General features: G+C 44.7%; 1 protein-coding gene across 3 annotated transcripts; it reads right to left on the reverse strand.

The window, feature by feature from the left end:
* Positions 1-348: 348 nt before the first annotated feature.
* On the reverse strand, positions 349-9,439 carry LOC125550734 (zinc-finger homeodomain protein 4). Of its 3 annotated transcripts, XM_087517818.1 has the most exons (3): positions 9,377-9,439; positions 8,269-8,331; positions 349-1,976 (listed from the first exon to the last, which is right to left on the reverse strand). In XM_087517818.1, exon 3 carries the CDS (start codon positions 1,893-1,895, stop codon positions 789-791), a length of 1,107 nt encoding a protein of 368 aa, XP_087373944.1. In that variant the 5' UTR covers positions 1,896-1,976; positions 8,269-8,331; positions 9,377-9,439; the 3' UTR covers positions 349-788. The 3 variants fall into 3 exon arrangements, with proteins under 3 accessions (XP_087373944.1, XP_048569767.1, XP_048569766.1); XM_048713810.2 differs by lacking the exons at positions 8,269-8,331; positions 9,377-9,439 and adding an exon at positions 2,865-3,364; XM_048713809.2 differs by lacking the exons at positions 8,269-8,331; positions 9,377-9,439 and adding an exon at positions 2,418-2,840.
* Between the last annotated feature and the right edge of the window lie 4,282 nt (positions 9,440-13,721).

Below are 13,721 nucleotides of genomic sequence, written 5' to 3' on the forward strand. Positions count from 1 at the left end.
CGCCCCAAATAGAGAAACGGGGACGGCCAAATTTTAATTTTCACCCTCCCGTTCCATCGCTCTCAGGCTCCCAAATTCTTGACAAGAATCTCTCTCCCCTTTCTATCGTCTTCGTGGCTTGTGAGTGGTGAATTCACATCGCCGGATCAGATCAGGCATAGGCATGCATGCATGCATGCAGGCAGGCAGGCCACAGTAACAGCACCGACAGGGGCTGCAGATTAAGCATGCAGATCATGTCATGACTCGTGAACAGTGCGCCTGAAAGATACAAGACCCGGGGAAGATTGCATCTCATGTTCTCAAAAGAAATTCAGACTCTGCAGATTAGAATGGAGAAATTGAAGATAAACGGAGAAATTGTAAACAAGTCAGAATCAATTTCATACAGCCTCTGATCATCTGATCTGATCCATGGCAACTCAAATGCTCAGCTCAACAGGTACTGCTAGACTTCAAGTCAGAGACACCAACCAAGGAGACGAAGAAGAAGAAAAAAAGCTAGGTCCAGGAAAAATAAATTGAAATTCAGTGGAGCTCAGTCCGGTTCGCCTATGTCCCCCCTCTCATGCTTGCTCCCCAACCTTATGACAAGATAAACAGCGAAAGGAAAAAAAATGGAGATGATGGTAGACTCGGGTTTGTTTTTGGTTCTCTTCTCTTCTCTTCTCTCTGCTTCGATCGATCGCGCCGATGGAACAGTGAAATTAATGGCAATGCGGCTTACTAACGCTAGCAGAATCAGCAACCGTGGCGCCGTTGACGGACACCAGGGCTTCTTTGTGCCGTCAGTCGAGCTTGAGCTCCCCCTGCGCGCGCGGGGAGCTGGGGCCGCGGTGGCCGGAAGGCCCGGGCTGCGACGGCGGCACTTGCATCGGCATTGACATGCCCAGCGGCATCGGCATTGACATCGCCAGCGGCATTGACTGTGACTGCGGCGGCGTGGGCGAGGTAGGGGGCGGCCTGCTGGCGAGGTTGTGCTTGTTGTTGTGCATCCAGACCTTGAGGACGCGGCGCTTGACGCCGATCTCCTGGCAGAAGTGCTGCACCATGGCGTCGTCCAGCTTCTGGAGACGCCACCCCACGTTCTCCGCGAACTCCAGCATGCGCCCCTTCTGCTCGGCGGTGAACTTGGTGCGGAAGCGCTTCTTGGACGAGGAGGAGCCGCCGCCGCCGCCGCCCGAGGCTAGCCCGCCTCTGCCGTCGCCCATGATGCCGCCGCTGCCGTCCATCTCGTCCGACTCGGACGTCTGGATCATGTTGAGCGGCATGATGATCTGGTGGTGGTGTCCCAGCGGCGGGGGCGGCGGCGGAGGGAGCGCGCGTGCCGCGGCGTAGGCGCCGTAGTGGTCCGCGGTGACGAGGAGGCCCCCGCTGCTCTTGTGGTGGTGCGGCACGGCCGGGCCGAGCAGGCGGCGGACGGCGTGGTGGCCGTAGCCGTAGCCGTAGCCGTGCGAGGCGCAGCTGTCGCCGTCGAAGTCGTCGAGCTCCTTGCGGTGGAAATTGCGGTGGCAGCCGCAGGCGGAGCACTTGAGCGCCTCCAGCGAGCCCTCCTCGCCGCTGGGCATGAACTCGCCGCACCCGTCGGTGGCGTTGCCGCCGATGGCCGCCGCGTGGTTCTTGAGGCACTCCCGGTACTTGACCGGCGGCCCTCCCGCTCCGCCGGCAATGGCCGCCGCGCGCTTCTTCCCGGAGCTGTCCTCAGACGCAGCAGCAGGCGGCGACGGCATGTCCTGCGCCTGGGACTGGCCGTTCTGGTTGGCGTGGTCGTGGTGCAGCTCCATGGCATGGTCGGCGACGGCGACGCCCCCGCCGCCGATGCCCCCGTAGGGCGAGGCGGCGGCGTGCTGATGCATTGGGATCGGGAACTCGCCTCGGGGCACAGAAAGATCCATCCTCCCCTCCCTGTCCGGAAGGATGCCTCTCGCTGACGCTGACGCTGCTGCTGCTGATGCTTCTGTTCGCCTTCTCTGCAGCTGCACAATGGACACCATGAGAGAGGGCAAGAAAAGGCCAATGGCGCCTCCAACTCAACGCCAACAAAATTCAGTGTTTCTCGGGACTCTCAACACACACTAAAGAAAAGAAAAGAGAGAGGTGGTGGAGAACAAAAAGGAAGGCGATGTGAGAGAGAGAGGTGCATGGTGTGGTGTGGTGTGGTGTGGGATCTTGGGGACCTTATCAAGAAGATACCACTTGCAAACTCCAAGAGCATACATAATCTAGCCAGCTGCTCAATTACACCATACATACATACATACAAACAAATAAATGCAAAATACTCCGCAACAATATCCTGCTCCTGCCTAGCTTAGCCTCTACTTTGCTGGGCTCCTCCTCTGCCCATGCAAACAAGATTAGAAGATAAAAGCAAAGGAGGAGATCAGCTTTAGGAGATGGGTAGCTGCTGTACTCACCCGCAACAAGATGCAGGAAGGAAGGAAGGATGGTAGGATGGATGATGAACAGTGGGGCTGTTCTTGGCAAGCAAAGCGAGCGAGCGAGCGAGTGAGGGGTCACTCCACTCCTCCCGTGGATGCGAGTTTTACTAGTTACTACTAGTACTAGTAGTAGGAAGCAAGCGAGCGAGCTGCTAGGAGTGGTTTTTTCTGCGTGGATGGATGGACTAATGTATGGACCAGCCTTCCTTTGACCTCTCTCCTCTCTCCCCCCTTCCTCTCCCACACACCACCAAGGACTACGAGCTAGCTAAGCATGGGGGGAGGAGGTGGAGGAGCTTCCTTCATGGACAGTTTTTCTCTTCTTGTCCTGCACTGCTTGAACAGTGGAGGAGGAGGAGAGAGAGGGGGGAGGGGAGGGGAGGGGAGGGTGAGCAAGCAAGAAGAGACCAAAAGCAAGCGAACCTCGGTGTTTGTCAAGGGCTAATCAAGAGGACAAGGAAGGAAGGAGCAAGGCCTCCAGCCTTTGCAGCTTCCACCATTGCGCTAGGGCGTCTAGGGTCTAGGGCCTCCCTTTCCCAAAGGCAGCCAGGCACACCCACGGCAATACTACAAGGAAAATAATAGTGTCAAAGTGTGGAGACGGAGGATCCGTCTCTGCTGCGCTGTGCTTAGCCAGAGGGGCAGAGAGAGAGAGAGAAGGGAGAAGCTTGGGCAGATGGCAAGGCAAGGCTAGGCTGTTTTCTTCTAGTGCTCGCTCGCCCTTGGTGTAAATAATAACCAAAAAGAAAAAGATGGACTGATGGAGAGGAAATAATAGGTGGTGTGTGTCTGGCGCTTGCTTTGCTTGCACTATCAGGGAAGAAACCGAGCGTACTTCATAGAGGGGTTGTGCTGTGTCAGAAGCAAGGCGAGCTGGGTGAGAGAAGGTGAAGGCGAAGGGAACAGCGCCCGCATGCCCCCGCTCCACTGTGGCCGGCCGTGATTCCCTCCCTGCTTGCTTGTTTGTTTTTGACGCCCCCCAAACGGACGATTTCTCTCTCATCATCGCTCTTGTCAGTCTCTCTCACACAGAGAGAGAGAGAGAGATTTCCAAAATGACAGGGGAGAATGGATCGAGTTAGGTTAGGCGCTTGATCAATGCCCTCATGGGCTCTCTATGCATTCATTCACAAGACCCTTGTGCTGCTGGCTGCGTATTTAATTCTCATGCGTAAGCAAGCGCCGCATCAAATCCCGTTGTCGGAAGATACCAATTCATCATGGACACTGATCTCCCCTGATCGGTGCTCATAACTGCTGCTGCCGCTGCTAATTGGCTACGAGCAGAGCTTGTTTCTTCCCAAGTTCACATGCGAATTAAACGTCGCGCCACCTGCTACTAGCTCAAATGAGAAATAAAAACCATCGCTAGTTTTTTTATACTACTCTATCATCAGGAAGAGAGAAAACACAGGAAATGACAGGCAGAGACCCTACATGCATGCACACATACAAACAGAGAATGCTTTGTGGTACTCAAAATGTGCCACGCAATTACAGTAGTAGTAAGCACGATGCATGCAGGCAGCAAAAAGGGGGGAGTAGTATTAGCAGGCTCGGTCGTCAGGCTTTAGCAGAGGGCATATATAGTGGGTTTGTCTGTATCACACAGGATGCATCATTGTGCCCTAAGAGTTGACCACCACACCCCCGCTGCCCTAATCATAACCCCCCATGACCAGACCAAACCACTAACCAATCATCTGTCTTACGCTTGCTGCAAATGTAAAAAAGAGAGAAAGAGAAGACACATCGCTCCGATTTGCAGGCTCTGAACACAACACTTGACACGCAGGTTAGTGGGCCGGGGCAGTGTTAGTTTTAATAGTGAACTTTCCCTATTGGGCCAGCACCGCTGATTAGAGTGACAAATACTTATGCCCTAATCAAGCAATTCCTGCAGTTAAATTAGTTGACCCCGCATCACCCACACGCAGGCACAAGATGCCACCTCAGGGATTCTCCCCCGATCATTGCCCATCTGCATGATGATTTGAGCTAGCTAGCTGCTACTCCTCCTAGCACGCCTTGGGGTGTGCAAACATATTACTGTCATCAGATCAGGCCCACTTAAACCCTAGCTAGCCTTGGATCCTGCAACTTTTTTCCCCTTGTCTGCTTGCTTGCTTGTCTAGAGGCCAGTGAGCAGTGTGATTGCGGTGTTGTCTTGTACGTACTAACTGAATGTCAGCCAGGTCTTTCTTTAACAGCCCCATGCACTTAGGGGGTGAGGATTAGGGGGGGCACATGATGGAATCTCACGGCCTGGGGATTAGATTATGATCGCCTTGGCTTGGAGGAATTAGATTCCCTTTCCCCTGTGGGGAGAAAGGTCCTAATCGCTTCTTTTGGTGGTGAATATTATAAAGTGTGCTAAGCATGCAAAGCGCACGCAGAATGATCATCTTTAAGGTACAACAAACAAGACGCCCTCCTTTTTCTTTCCTGTCAAACTGAATGTTCACCTAGATCACGAGGAATGTTCATCCTAGATATCGTCTTTCGGAACAATGTGAGGCTGGATCATCCAAGAATATCTCTCTGGCTCGAGGGAAAAAGGATTAAGATGCCTGGACCCTTGCCTTTTTCTCAGGATTTATTTTACGTTTTATTTTTCTTCGTTTCAACTTGTTTTTTCCCCTTCCCAATCACTTTATTCTGTCCGCTTTATATATTCTGACTTAAACTTCCACGCAAACGTCTTTTGACAATCTTGATGTTGTATGATTCGAATTCTTATGATGAGAGGATGGGTTCCAGCGTATGTACGATGTCAAGTTTAACTTGGCAAGCTATGGTTTAGGCTCTAACTCACTCTTATATGTACCCCCTTAAGCAGCACATAATGGGTTGAAGAACTGTTGTAAATCTCATACTTCAACAAAAAAACTGTTGTAAATCTCTAGTAACGTTTCTGTATGCCTCTCCCGACATAGTGAAGATCGACGTCATTCATCACAACATATTTTTTCAGAGGGTTTTCACATAAAAATCGCTCTCCATGTTCGTCGTACATTTTATTGCATTAGGATTTGAAACAACCATCCTATTTTGTTGGTTTTTTTGGTTTATTTGCATATCTTCATATTTTATATGGCTTTCGGATGCTGGTGAAAGGAGACATGAATACCTACCGGCATGTACACGGTGTATATTTAAGAGCATTTGTTTTTCACATCTTTGTGTTTGGAGAATATCAATCACTTTTTTGTTTATTTCGGGAAGGTACCAAGCGTGTAGACTTATGTCATGTCATGGGTCTCAGAAAAGGACTTGCGGTATGTTCGCTACCTTGCTTTGACTTAATAGACAAATTTACGTCTGCCTACAAGTATCACGAATACCGATGGCCAGTTTCTAGCTGGGATGAACCCCAAGCTTATTGTGACACAATTTGGAAGTTCTACGGTAAAGATTTTGCTATACAATTTTGTTTTTAATAGGATTAGAGTTTTTCTTTGGCAGTGGATATGTGTGCTTGGCTCACTTTAGGGTAGGGTGGCATGAGACTGGTTTCTAGGTGTTGCCATTTGAAGATGATTGCACAGGCTATATTTAACTAATTTGGATGATGGTCAGTGACAAGATTGGTGGAGCATAAGTGCCTTTTGTAAAACAAACTGTGTTTCGGTTGTCTTAGACTTGGTGATGGATACGTAATAAAGAGATGCCTTTGTTTTGCGAGAAAATAAAGAAATGGCTTTTTGAATCAATCAATGGAGATGCCATGCTCTTTTCCCCGCATCTTTTAAAAAAATAAATTTTATGAGACAATTCAAAAAATAATAATTAAATGACGAGTTATGGTCGAACCTGGCCTTATTATTGCTGGACTTGGCTGGGTTGAGGTTGGTTTGGGCTTGGGCTTAGCAGCACTAGGCCGAATCTTGAACTTCATTCTAGGAGGACTGGCCTGGACAGGCTCTAGTTGCGGCAAAAACAAAATACCATTTTGATGTGTAGCGCTTTACCTAAAAATCAGAAACACTTGATGTTCTGAAAATAGCCTAAAAAAACTGGATGCAGTATAACATCCTTCAAAAAAATATCTTTTTCATTTGTTCATTTTGAGTGCCAACAGATTTATATATGTTTTTTCTTGCTGCTCTGACAAATAACATGAAGTTTTTACTATTTGCGCACCAAAATCAGCGTTTGAAACCCGGAAACAAGAAGACCGATAAAAGAAAGAGGACGGAGCTGCATGCTTGGAGACTACGTAGATTGGAAACTCGGGAAGACTGAGAAAAACCCAGCACGCACCACACCTTCATTCCATAGTAGTGCAGCCACGTTTTTTGAGATTTAATTTTGATCATAAATTTAGTCAACAAGACCAACTGCAACGGGAGCAAAAATTATACCACTGAATTCGTAATTTGTGTTCCTGCCGCATTCGTTCTTAAATTTATGGTCAAATTTAGATGTCGGGAAACACGGACGCACTGACAAATGTACTGTAATACTAATAGACAGTGGTACTCTTCAGGGAATAGGAAAATATGTTATTTCACCGGAGGGGGTATTTATTTTGTGTGCCTGGATGATTTCGCGGATAAGAGTACAAAATGATTTTTTTTGTCCATGGCGCACAGTAATTCATACTCCTGTAGTCCTGTGCGCCTACTAACTCGAAAAATCTGAACATGAACATGTGGGAGTGCCGAAGGCCGGATGGTCGCCATGTGTTTCTGCACGACACGGCCAGCGCGCACTTTGGAATTTCAGAGCTACTGTCCTGCTACTGGACCATGGAGATGGAGCGAGCGAATGAGTGATCAGCCATTGGACCGACCGACCGACCGACCGATACGATATGCAGCTGGACTGCTGGGTGCCTCTGGTATACCGCTTTTTTTTATATATAATTTGTATTTTTACTAATCAAATTGATGGGTATAATTGGAGGTCAATTAGAGTCAAAACAGGACGGCTTGTATATATACTGAAACATAGGAAGCACGTGATTACACATTGCCATTTTCGTACTAAAATAGTTAATGTACTGCCAAATGATATATATTTTTATTAAATAAGTACTAATCTTTTCTGCTTGCCAGTATTTACTGTAGGCTTAAATATATTTCCTATTACAATCGTCCCCACAAAATCTTTTAAATAAATGTACTGGTTAAATGTGGAAATTGCGGTGGGTGGGTTAGGGAGGCTGGGGGGGGGGGGGGGGGGTGGTAATATCTTCCATAGTTTGTTTCTTGACTGTCAATTGCGACTCGAGCGCTTGATGATGATTGGACTTGGCTCTACCGCAGATAACTGCTAGGAGCCCTTCAACATGCGTTATGTTCTACTTCTACTTTGTTTTCTCGTCTAAGATCAATGTATTTTTCCTCAAAAAAGGAAAAATATCTTTGCTCTTATTTTCCACTTTGTTTTCTCCAAATCGCTAAGATGCTAATACTGCAAGTAATAGACAGTATGTTCATCCAAATCCAATTAGGAATCGTCGTAGAATAAACGGGGCATATTTAGGCATGACCTCGGAGTACTTGATTTAAAACGTTAATTACTTCCACATGAGAACTTCTTTTATTTATTGTTCACTCTTGCAAGTAGATAATATGAAAAGAAATGCTACCAGTTCTTTTATGAAGGATTTGATGCATGATAGAAATATATAGGATAGTGATTTGATACAAACAAACCTAAATGAGCTCTACATAGAATATGATGATTTAACTTCTTTTTAATAAGTGCAAAACTTATATTATATAAGCAATAACAAAACAAATCTCGGAACAATATTTCAAAAACACAAGAAAAAGATACGCTGAAATGGAAAAGTATCTAGAAATCATTAATTTCTTACCTTCAAACTATGAAGGAAGATGTCCTAACACGGTGTCAAAGCACCATCATGTTCCATATCCTCCTACAAAATTGTGACAACAAATCACAAATGAGAGAAAACAATAAACACATACAAACAAGGTGTACTCAGAGTCTCCAATCCGTAGAACTGTGATAGAACATATATGTGATAAGACAGTAAGTGCATCAATCTTCTCACATGTCAGTAGAAACAATAATATCGAGATCTAGATTGTACTGCCCTATCACTTGCAACAAAAATCTGAAAGGGCATAAGAGATGACTAAGCCTACTTTCCTATGGTCGTGGTTAATTGGAGAACAATGTCTAATATGAAGGCGAGGATGAGATTATATAAATACTAGTTGGCGAATCAGGGGTTGTGGAGGTTCGGCCGGAGGGTCTATAGCTACCAAGGGAAACACTCGCTCTAATTACACTCTAATTACATGTTGTACTCAAGATCGGCAAATAGCGCCAAGTAGTTTTGAAGATCAACGCCTGGCATGGTTATTTGCTAGTTGGCATGCATCAAGTAACAACTTTAGCACAATTAGTGAGTCAATGGAGCATGTTTAGGTATGTTTGATACATGTTAATCGGTATACTATCAATTGCCACACCATCACATCCACATGTTTGTGTCAACATGAATATGCATATTTACTTACAAAGCCCTTCAAATATGCTAATATAGGGCAAGTATTAGACAGTATGCTCACCCAACTCGGATTAAGGATCAATCATAGAATGAACAAGACATATTTTGACATGACCTCGGAGTACTTAACTTAAAAGGTTTATTACCTCCGCACGAGAAGAACTTCAATTTATTGTTCACGTTTGTGAATAGATAATATGAAAAGAAACATCAAATTTTGGATGAATGGTTTGATGCATAATAGAGAGATATATGATAGAAATTTGATATAAACGAACCTAAATGAACTCCAATCGGAACATGGTAGTTTACCTTATTTTCAATAAGCGCAGACCTTTTACTCATATACCCAAGAACATAACAGATCTCAAAGTAATATTCCAAGAACATGAGGAAAAGAGATAAGCTAAAATGAAAAAGTATCCAAAAACCATGAAGTTCTTACCTCCAAACTCGGAATGAAGATGTCGTATCACAGTGTCAACGCGTCATCACGTTACCTATCCTCCTACAAAATTATCAAGATATCAAAAATGAGAGAAGACAATAAGCAGATACAAACAAGTTGTACCCAAAGTCTCCAAATTCGTAGAAGACATGTTATATATATGTGATAACACAGTAAGTCGATACAATCTTCTTGCATATCAGTAGAAACCTTAAGATCTAGATCTAGACTGCACTGCCCTACCACTTGCAATAAAAACCTGAAGGGGCATAAAAGACAACTAACCTTACTTTCCTACGGGTGTGGCTAATTGGAGAACAATGTCTAGTATGAACGCGAGTAAGGAACTACTTTAAATACTAGTTGGGGGGTTGGGGGTTGTTGAGGAGAAACGCTCGCTCTAATTGCGCTGTAATTGCACGTTATACTCAAGACCAGCACGTATCGCCACGTGGTTTTGAAGATCAACACCTATCATTGCTATTTGCTAGTTGGCACGCATCAACTAATAATTTTAGCACAATGAATGAGTCAATGGACCACGTTTAGGGACGTCGTTTGATACATCTTAATCGATAGACGATCAATTGCCACCCATCACATCCACACGATTTGCGTCAACACAGATGTGGATTTCCTCATTATTTCTTTTTTTGACAGAAAGACTGTAAGGGAACCCCCTACAGTATAATTGGTGCAACAAACCTAAATTGCAAGTACCATGCCTTGAACCTGGGTGGGTGGGAAGGCATCAGCCCCTTCCCACCACTAGCTAGGCTATGCCTTAGTCTGCATTTCCTCATTATTTCAAAGCTAAAAAACATTCAATCATGAACACTACTTGAAACTATGATTTTACTCAAGCCATATACCCTAGCTCAGATAGAAAAATATCATAGGGGAATACTTTACCTTGGGCTTGCCCGAAGTAAAGAAGCGTAGGTGTAGTATAAATAGGGAAAGACTCTTCCCCTAGGGTGTATGTCACAAGCTGTAGGGAAAGTTTCTTTACCTAGGGGCACCAACACTAGGGAAAGATTGCAGGGTCCATCTTAGTTGTTGACGAGGATATGACATCCAAGCAGGCCGAACAGGCGCATGGCTAGCCACATTGTCCACCAAGGTGCCGAGTCAACCACCCGGGCACATGCGCCAATTGGGCACCACACCAACTTGGGAGACATGGAAACGGGTGGCCATCCTCGCACAACATGATCTAGTTAAACCACAGGACACGATCCCATGAGTAGTCCGACCCGAATCATGTAACTCTAGTTCAATCGAGTATATAAGGCGAGCTAGGGGCCCTCTTAGACCAAGACACAACATTCTAGATCCATCTACCCTAGGGTTTTACCTACTCCTCGTCAGACGCTGTCATAGCCGAGAGCTTGTAGCACAAGAAAGGCATCTATCTAGCGATCTTCCTAATAGTACTTACCCATCTACTATCAGCTATAGGTTAAATCATATCTCCTTTATTAGGACCACAATGAAGATGACTTACCCATTTACTATCAGTTATAGGATAAATTATATCTGCCTCTAAAAGCTTTAGTATTTCATTTCTTACCACTTCCTTCAACTTAGGATCTAAGCGGCATTGATGATCAACAACGGTTTAGCATCTAGCTCCATATGGATTTTGTGTTACACATAGTTGGACTAATGCCTTTGAGATCATCTAGTGTATATCCAATTGCAGCATGATGTCTCCTTAGACTCCTCAACAACTTTTTTTCTTCATGCACTAAAAGGTTAGAATTAATAATAACATGATATTTTTTCTTTTTATCAAGATAATATTATTTCAATGTATCGGGGAGTTTCTTTAATTCAAACATAGGATCACCTTTAGGTGGAGGAGAGTCTCCCAAAATTTCAACGTGCAAATTATGTTTAAGAATAGGCTCCTGCCTAAAGAATATTTCATCTAGTTTATTCCGTTCATTCATATGCATACCATTCTCTTGACCTAATAAATATTGCTCTAAAGGATTAGTAGGAGGCACAACAATAAAGGCAAGACCAACAATAACATCTTCATTAGGCAAATCTTTATCATGATGTTGTTTGGAGAATTTAGAAAAATTAAACACATGAGATTCATCACCAAACTCAACTTTAACTTTTTCTTTAACACAATCAATTTTAGCATTAACAATATTCAAGAAGGGTCTACCAAATATAATGGGACACAAATTGTCTTGTTCAGGTCCAAGTATTAAGAAATCAGTAGTGAAAGGATCGAGAAGAGGTATCTAGAGGGGGGTGATTAGACCCTCAACAAGCAAAAGTGGCAGTTTTTAAGTTCTTCAAGTTGAGGTGGAGTTTTAACAGAAGATTAAGCATTCACAATACATTTCAACCAAGCATGGCAAGAGTATAGGCGGCAGAAAGATTAAAGCATGCTATTTGCAAGAAAGTAAAGGGATGGGATTGGAGTGTGCAAACGCAATGAAAACACGTAGATTATTGGTTCTGATAGGTGGTGCTATCGTACGTCCACGTTGATGGAGACTTCAACCCACAAAGGGTAACGACTGCGCGAGTCCACGGAGGGCTCCACCCACAAAGGGTCCACGAAGAAGCAACCTTGTCTATCCCACCATGGCCATCGCCCATGAAGGACTTGCCTCACTCGGGTAGATCTTCACGAAGTAGGCGATCTCCTTGCCCTTACAAACTCCTTGGTTCAACTCAACAATCTTGCCGGAGGCTCCCAAGTGACACCTAACCAATATAGGAGACACCACTCTCCAAAAGGTAATAGATGGTGTGTTGATGATGAACTCCTTGCTCTTGTGCTTCAAATGACAGTCTTCCCAACACTCAACTCTCTCTCTCTCTCTCTCTCCCTCTCTCAGATTTGGCTATGGTGGAAAGATGATTTGAGTGGAAAGCAACTTGGGGAAGGCTAGATATCAAGATTCTTCTGGTTGTATTGGAATGTCTTGGTACCAACATATGAGTAGGCGGTTCTCTATCAGAAAATGAGTAGTGGAAGTGTAGGCATGTTCTGATGGATCTCTATTGAATAGAGAAGGGGGTGGAGGGGTATATATAGTCTCCACACAAAATCCAACCATTACTCACAATTGACCCAACTCGATCAAACAGAATAGGAGAACTCGGTGAGACCAATTTAGTTCAAAATGCGAATGTTAGGAATCTCAGTGGGACCGACATGATCAACTCGGTGGGACTGATGTGCCATGGCTAGAGCAAAACCTCATCTCATTGTGACCGATTGCATTAACTCGGTGAGACCGATTTCAGCAACGAGCAAACAAAGAGTTGGTCAGGAAAACTCGGTGTGACCGATTGCACATTTCGGTGAGACCGACATAATTGCAACAGGCAACAGAGAGTTTGCAAGGCCATCTCGGTGGGACCGAGATCCGTATCGGTGAGACCAAATTGTCTAGGGTTTCTGGCAGTGTCTATGTCAAAAGAACTCGGTGGGTCAGATAGATCAAATCGGTAGGGCCGAGTTTGACTTTGGGTTTTGGACATTTTTGGAAATGAGAAAGTAGCCGAGGGTTATGGAGCAATATCACTAAGCACTTTGAGCAAGTAGGCCATTGAGCAACACCTCATCCCCTTTTAATAGTATTGGCTTTCCTAAGGACTCAATGTGATCTTGGATCACTAAAATGAAAATGAAGAGTCTTGAGCCTTTTGCCAATCTTTGCCCTTAGCATTTTGAAGGAGTTCCACATCCTCTTGTCCATGCCACATCATTGTTGAACTTTCTGAAATATACTAGGTAAAGATATTAGTCCAACAAGAGATATGTTGTCATTAATTACCAAAATCACCCAGGGAGCACTTGTGCTTTCAATCTCCCCCTTTTTGGTAATTGATGAAAACATACATCAAAGCTTTAGATAAAGATATGAAGAGTAACAAGTAAAGCTATGGAAAGACATGTAACATGCATAGGCTCCCCCTACATGTATGCAATCATGTAAAGATAGTATGTAAGAGCATGTGAATGCATAAGCATGTCAGAGCAAGCAATGAGTTACATGTATCTTGGCTATATGCATCAGAGCAAATGATGTAGATACAGGAAGTGTACCTTCATGTTCATGAGTCCTTCTTGTGAACAATATGTACACCGGTAAGAGATCATCATGCACATGAGTGTGATGCATATACTTACCTTGTGGTCTTGAGCTTGCTTTGGAAGAGATGAGCTTGAGAAAACAAGGTTAGATAACACAAGAACACTCTAAATAAAGCAAGTTTAGGAGACCACAAGAGTACCAAGACTGGGATGACATATAATGAGTGAGTACTTAGTACTCTATTTGGATATGGACATGTCCCCAAAGAT

The sequence above is a fragment of the Triticum urartu genome, chromosome 4A, assembly GCF_056163025.1.
Source record: "Triticum urartu cultivar PI428250 chromosome 4A, HENAU_Tu73, whole genome shotgun sequence".
Classification (NCBI taxonomy): domain Eukaryota; kingdom Viridiplantae; phylum Streptophyta; class Magnoliopsida; order Poales; family Poaceae; genus Triticum; species Triticum urartu.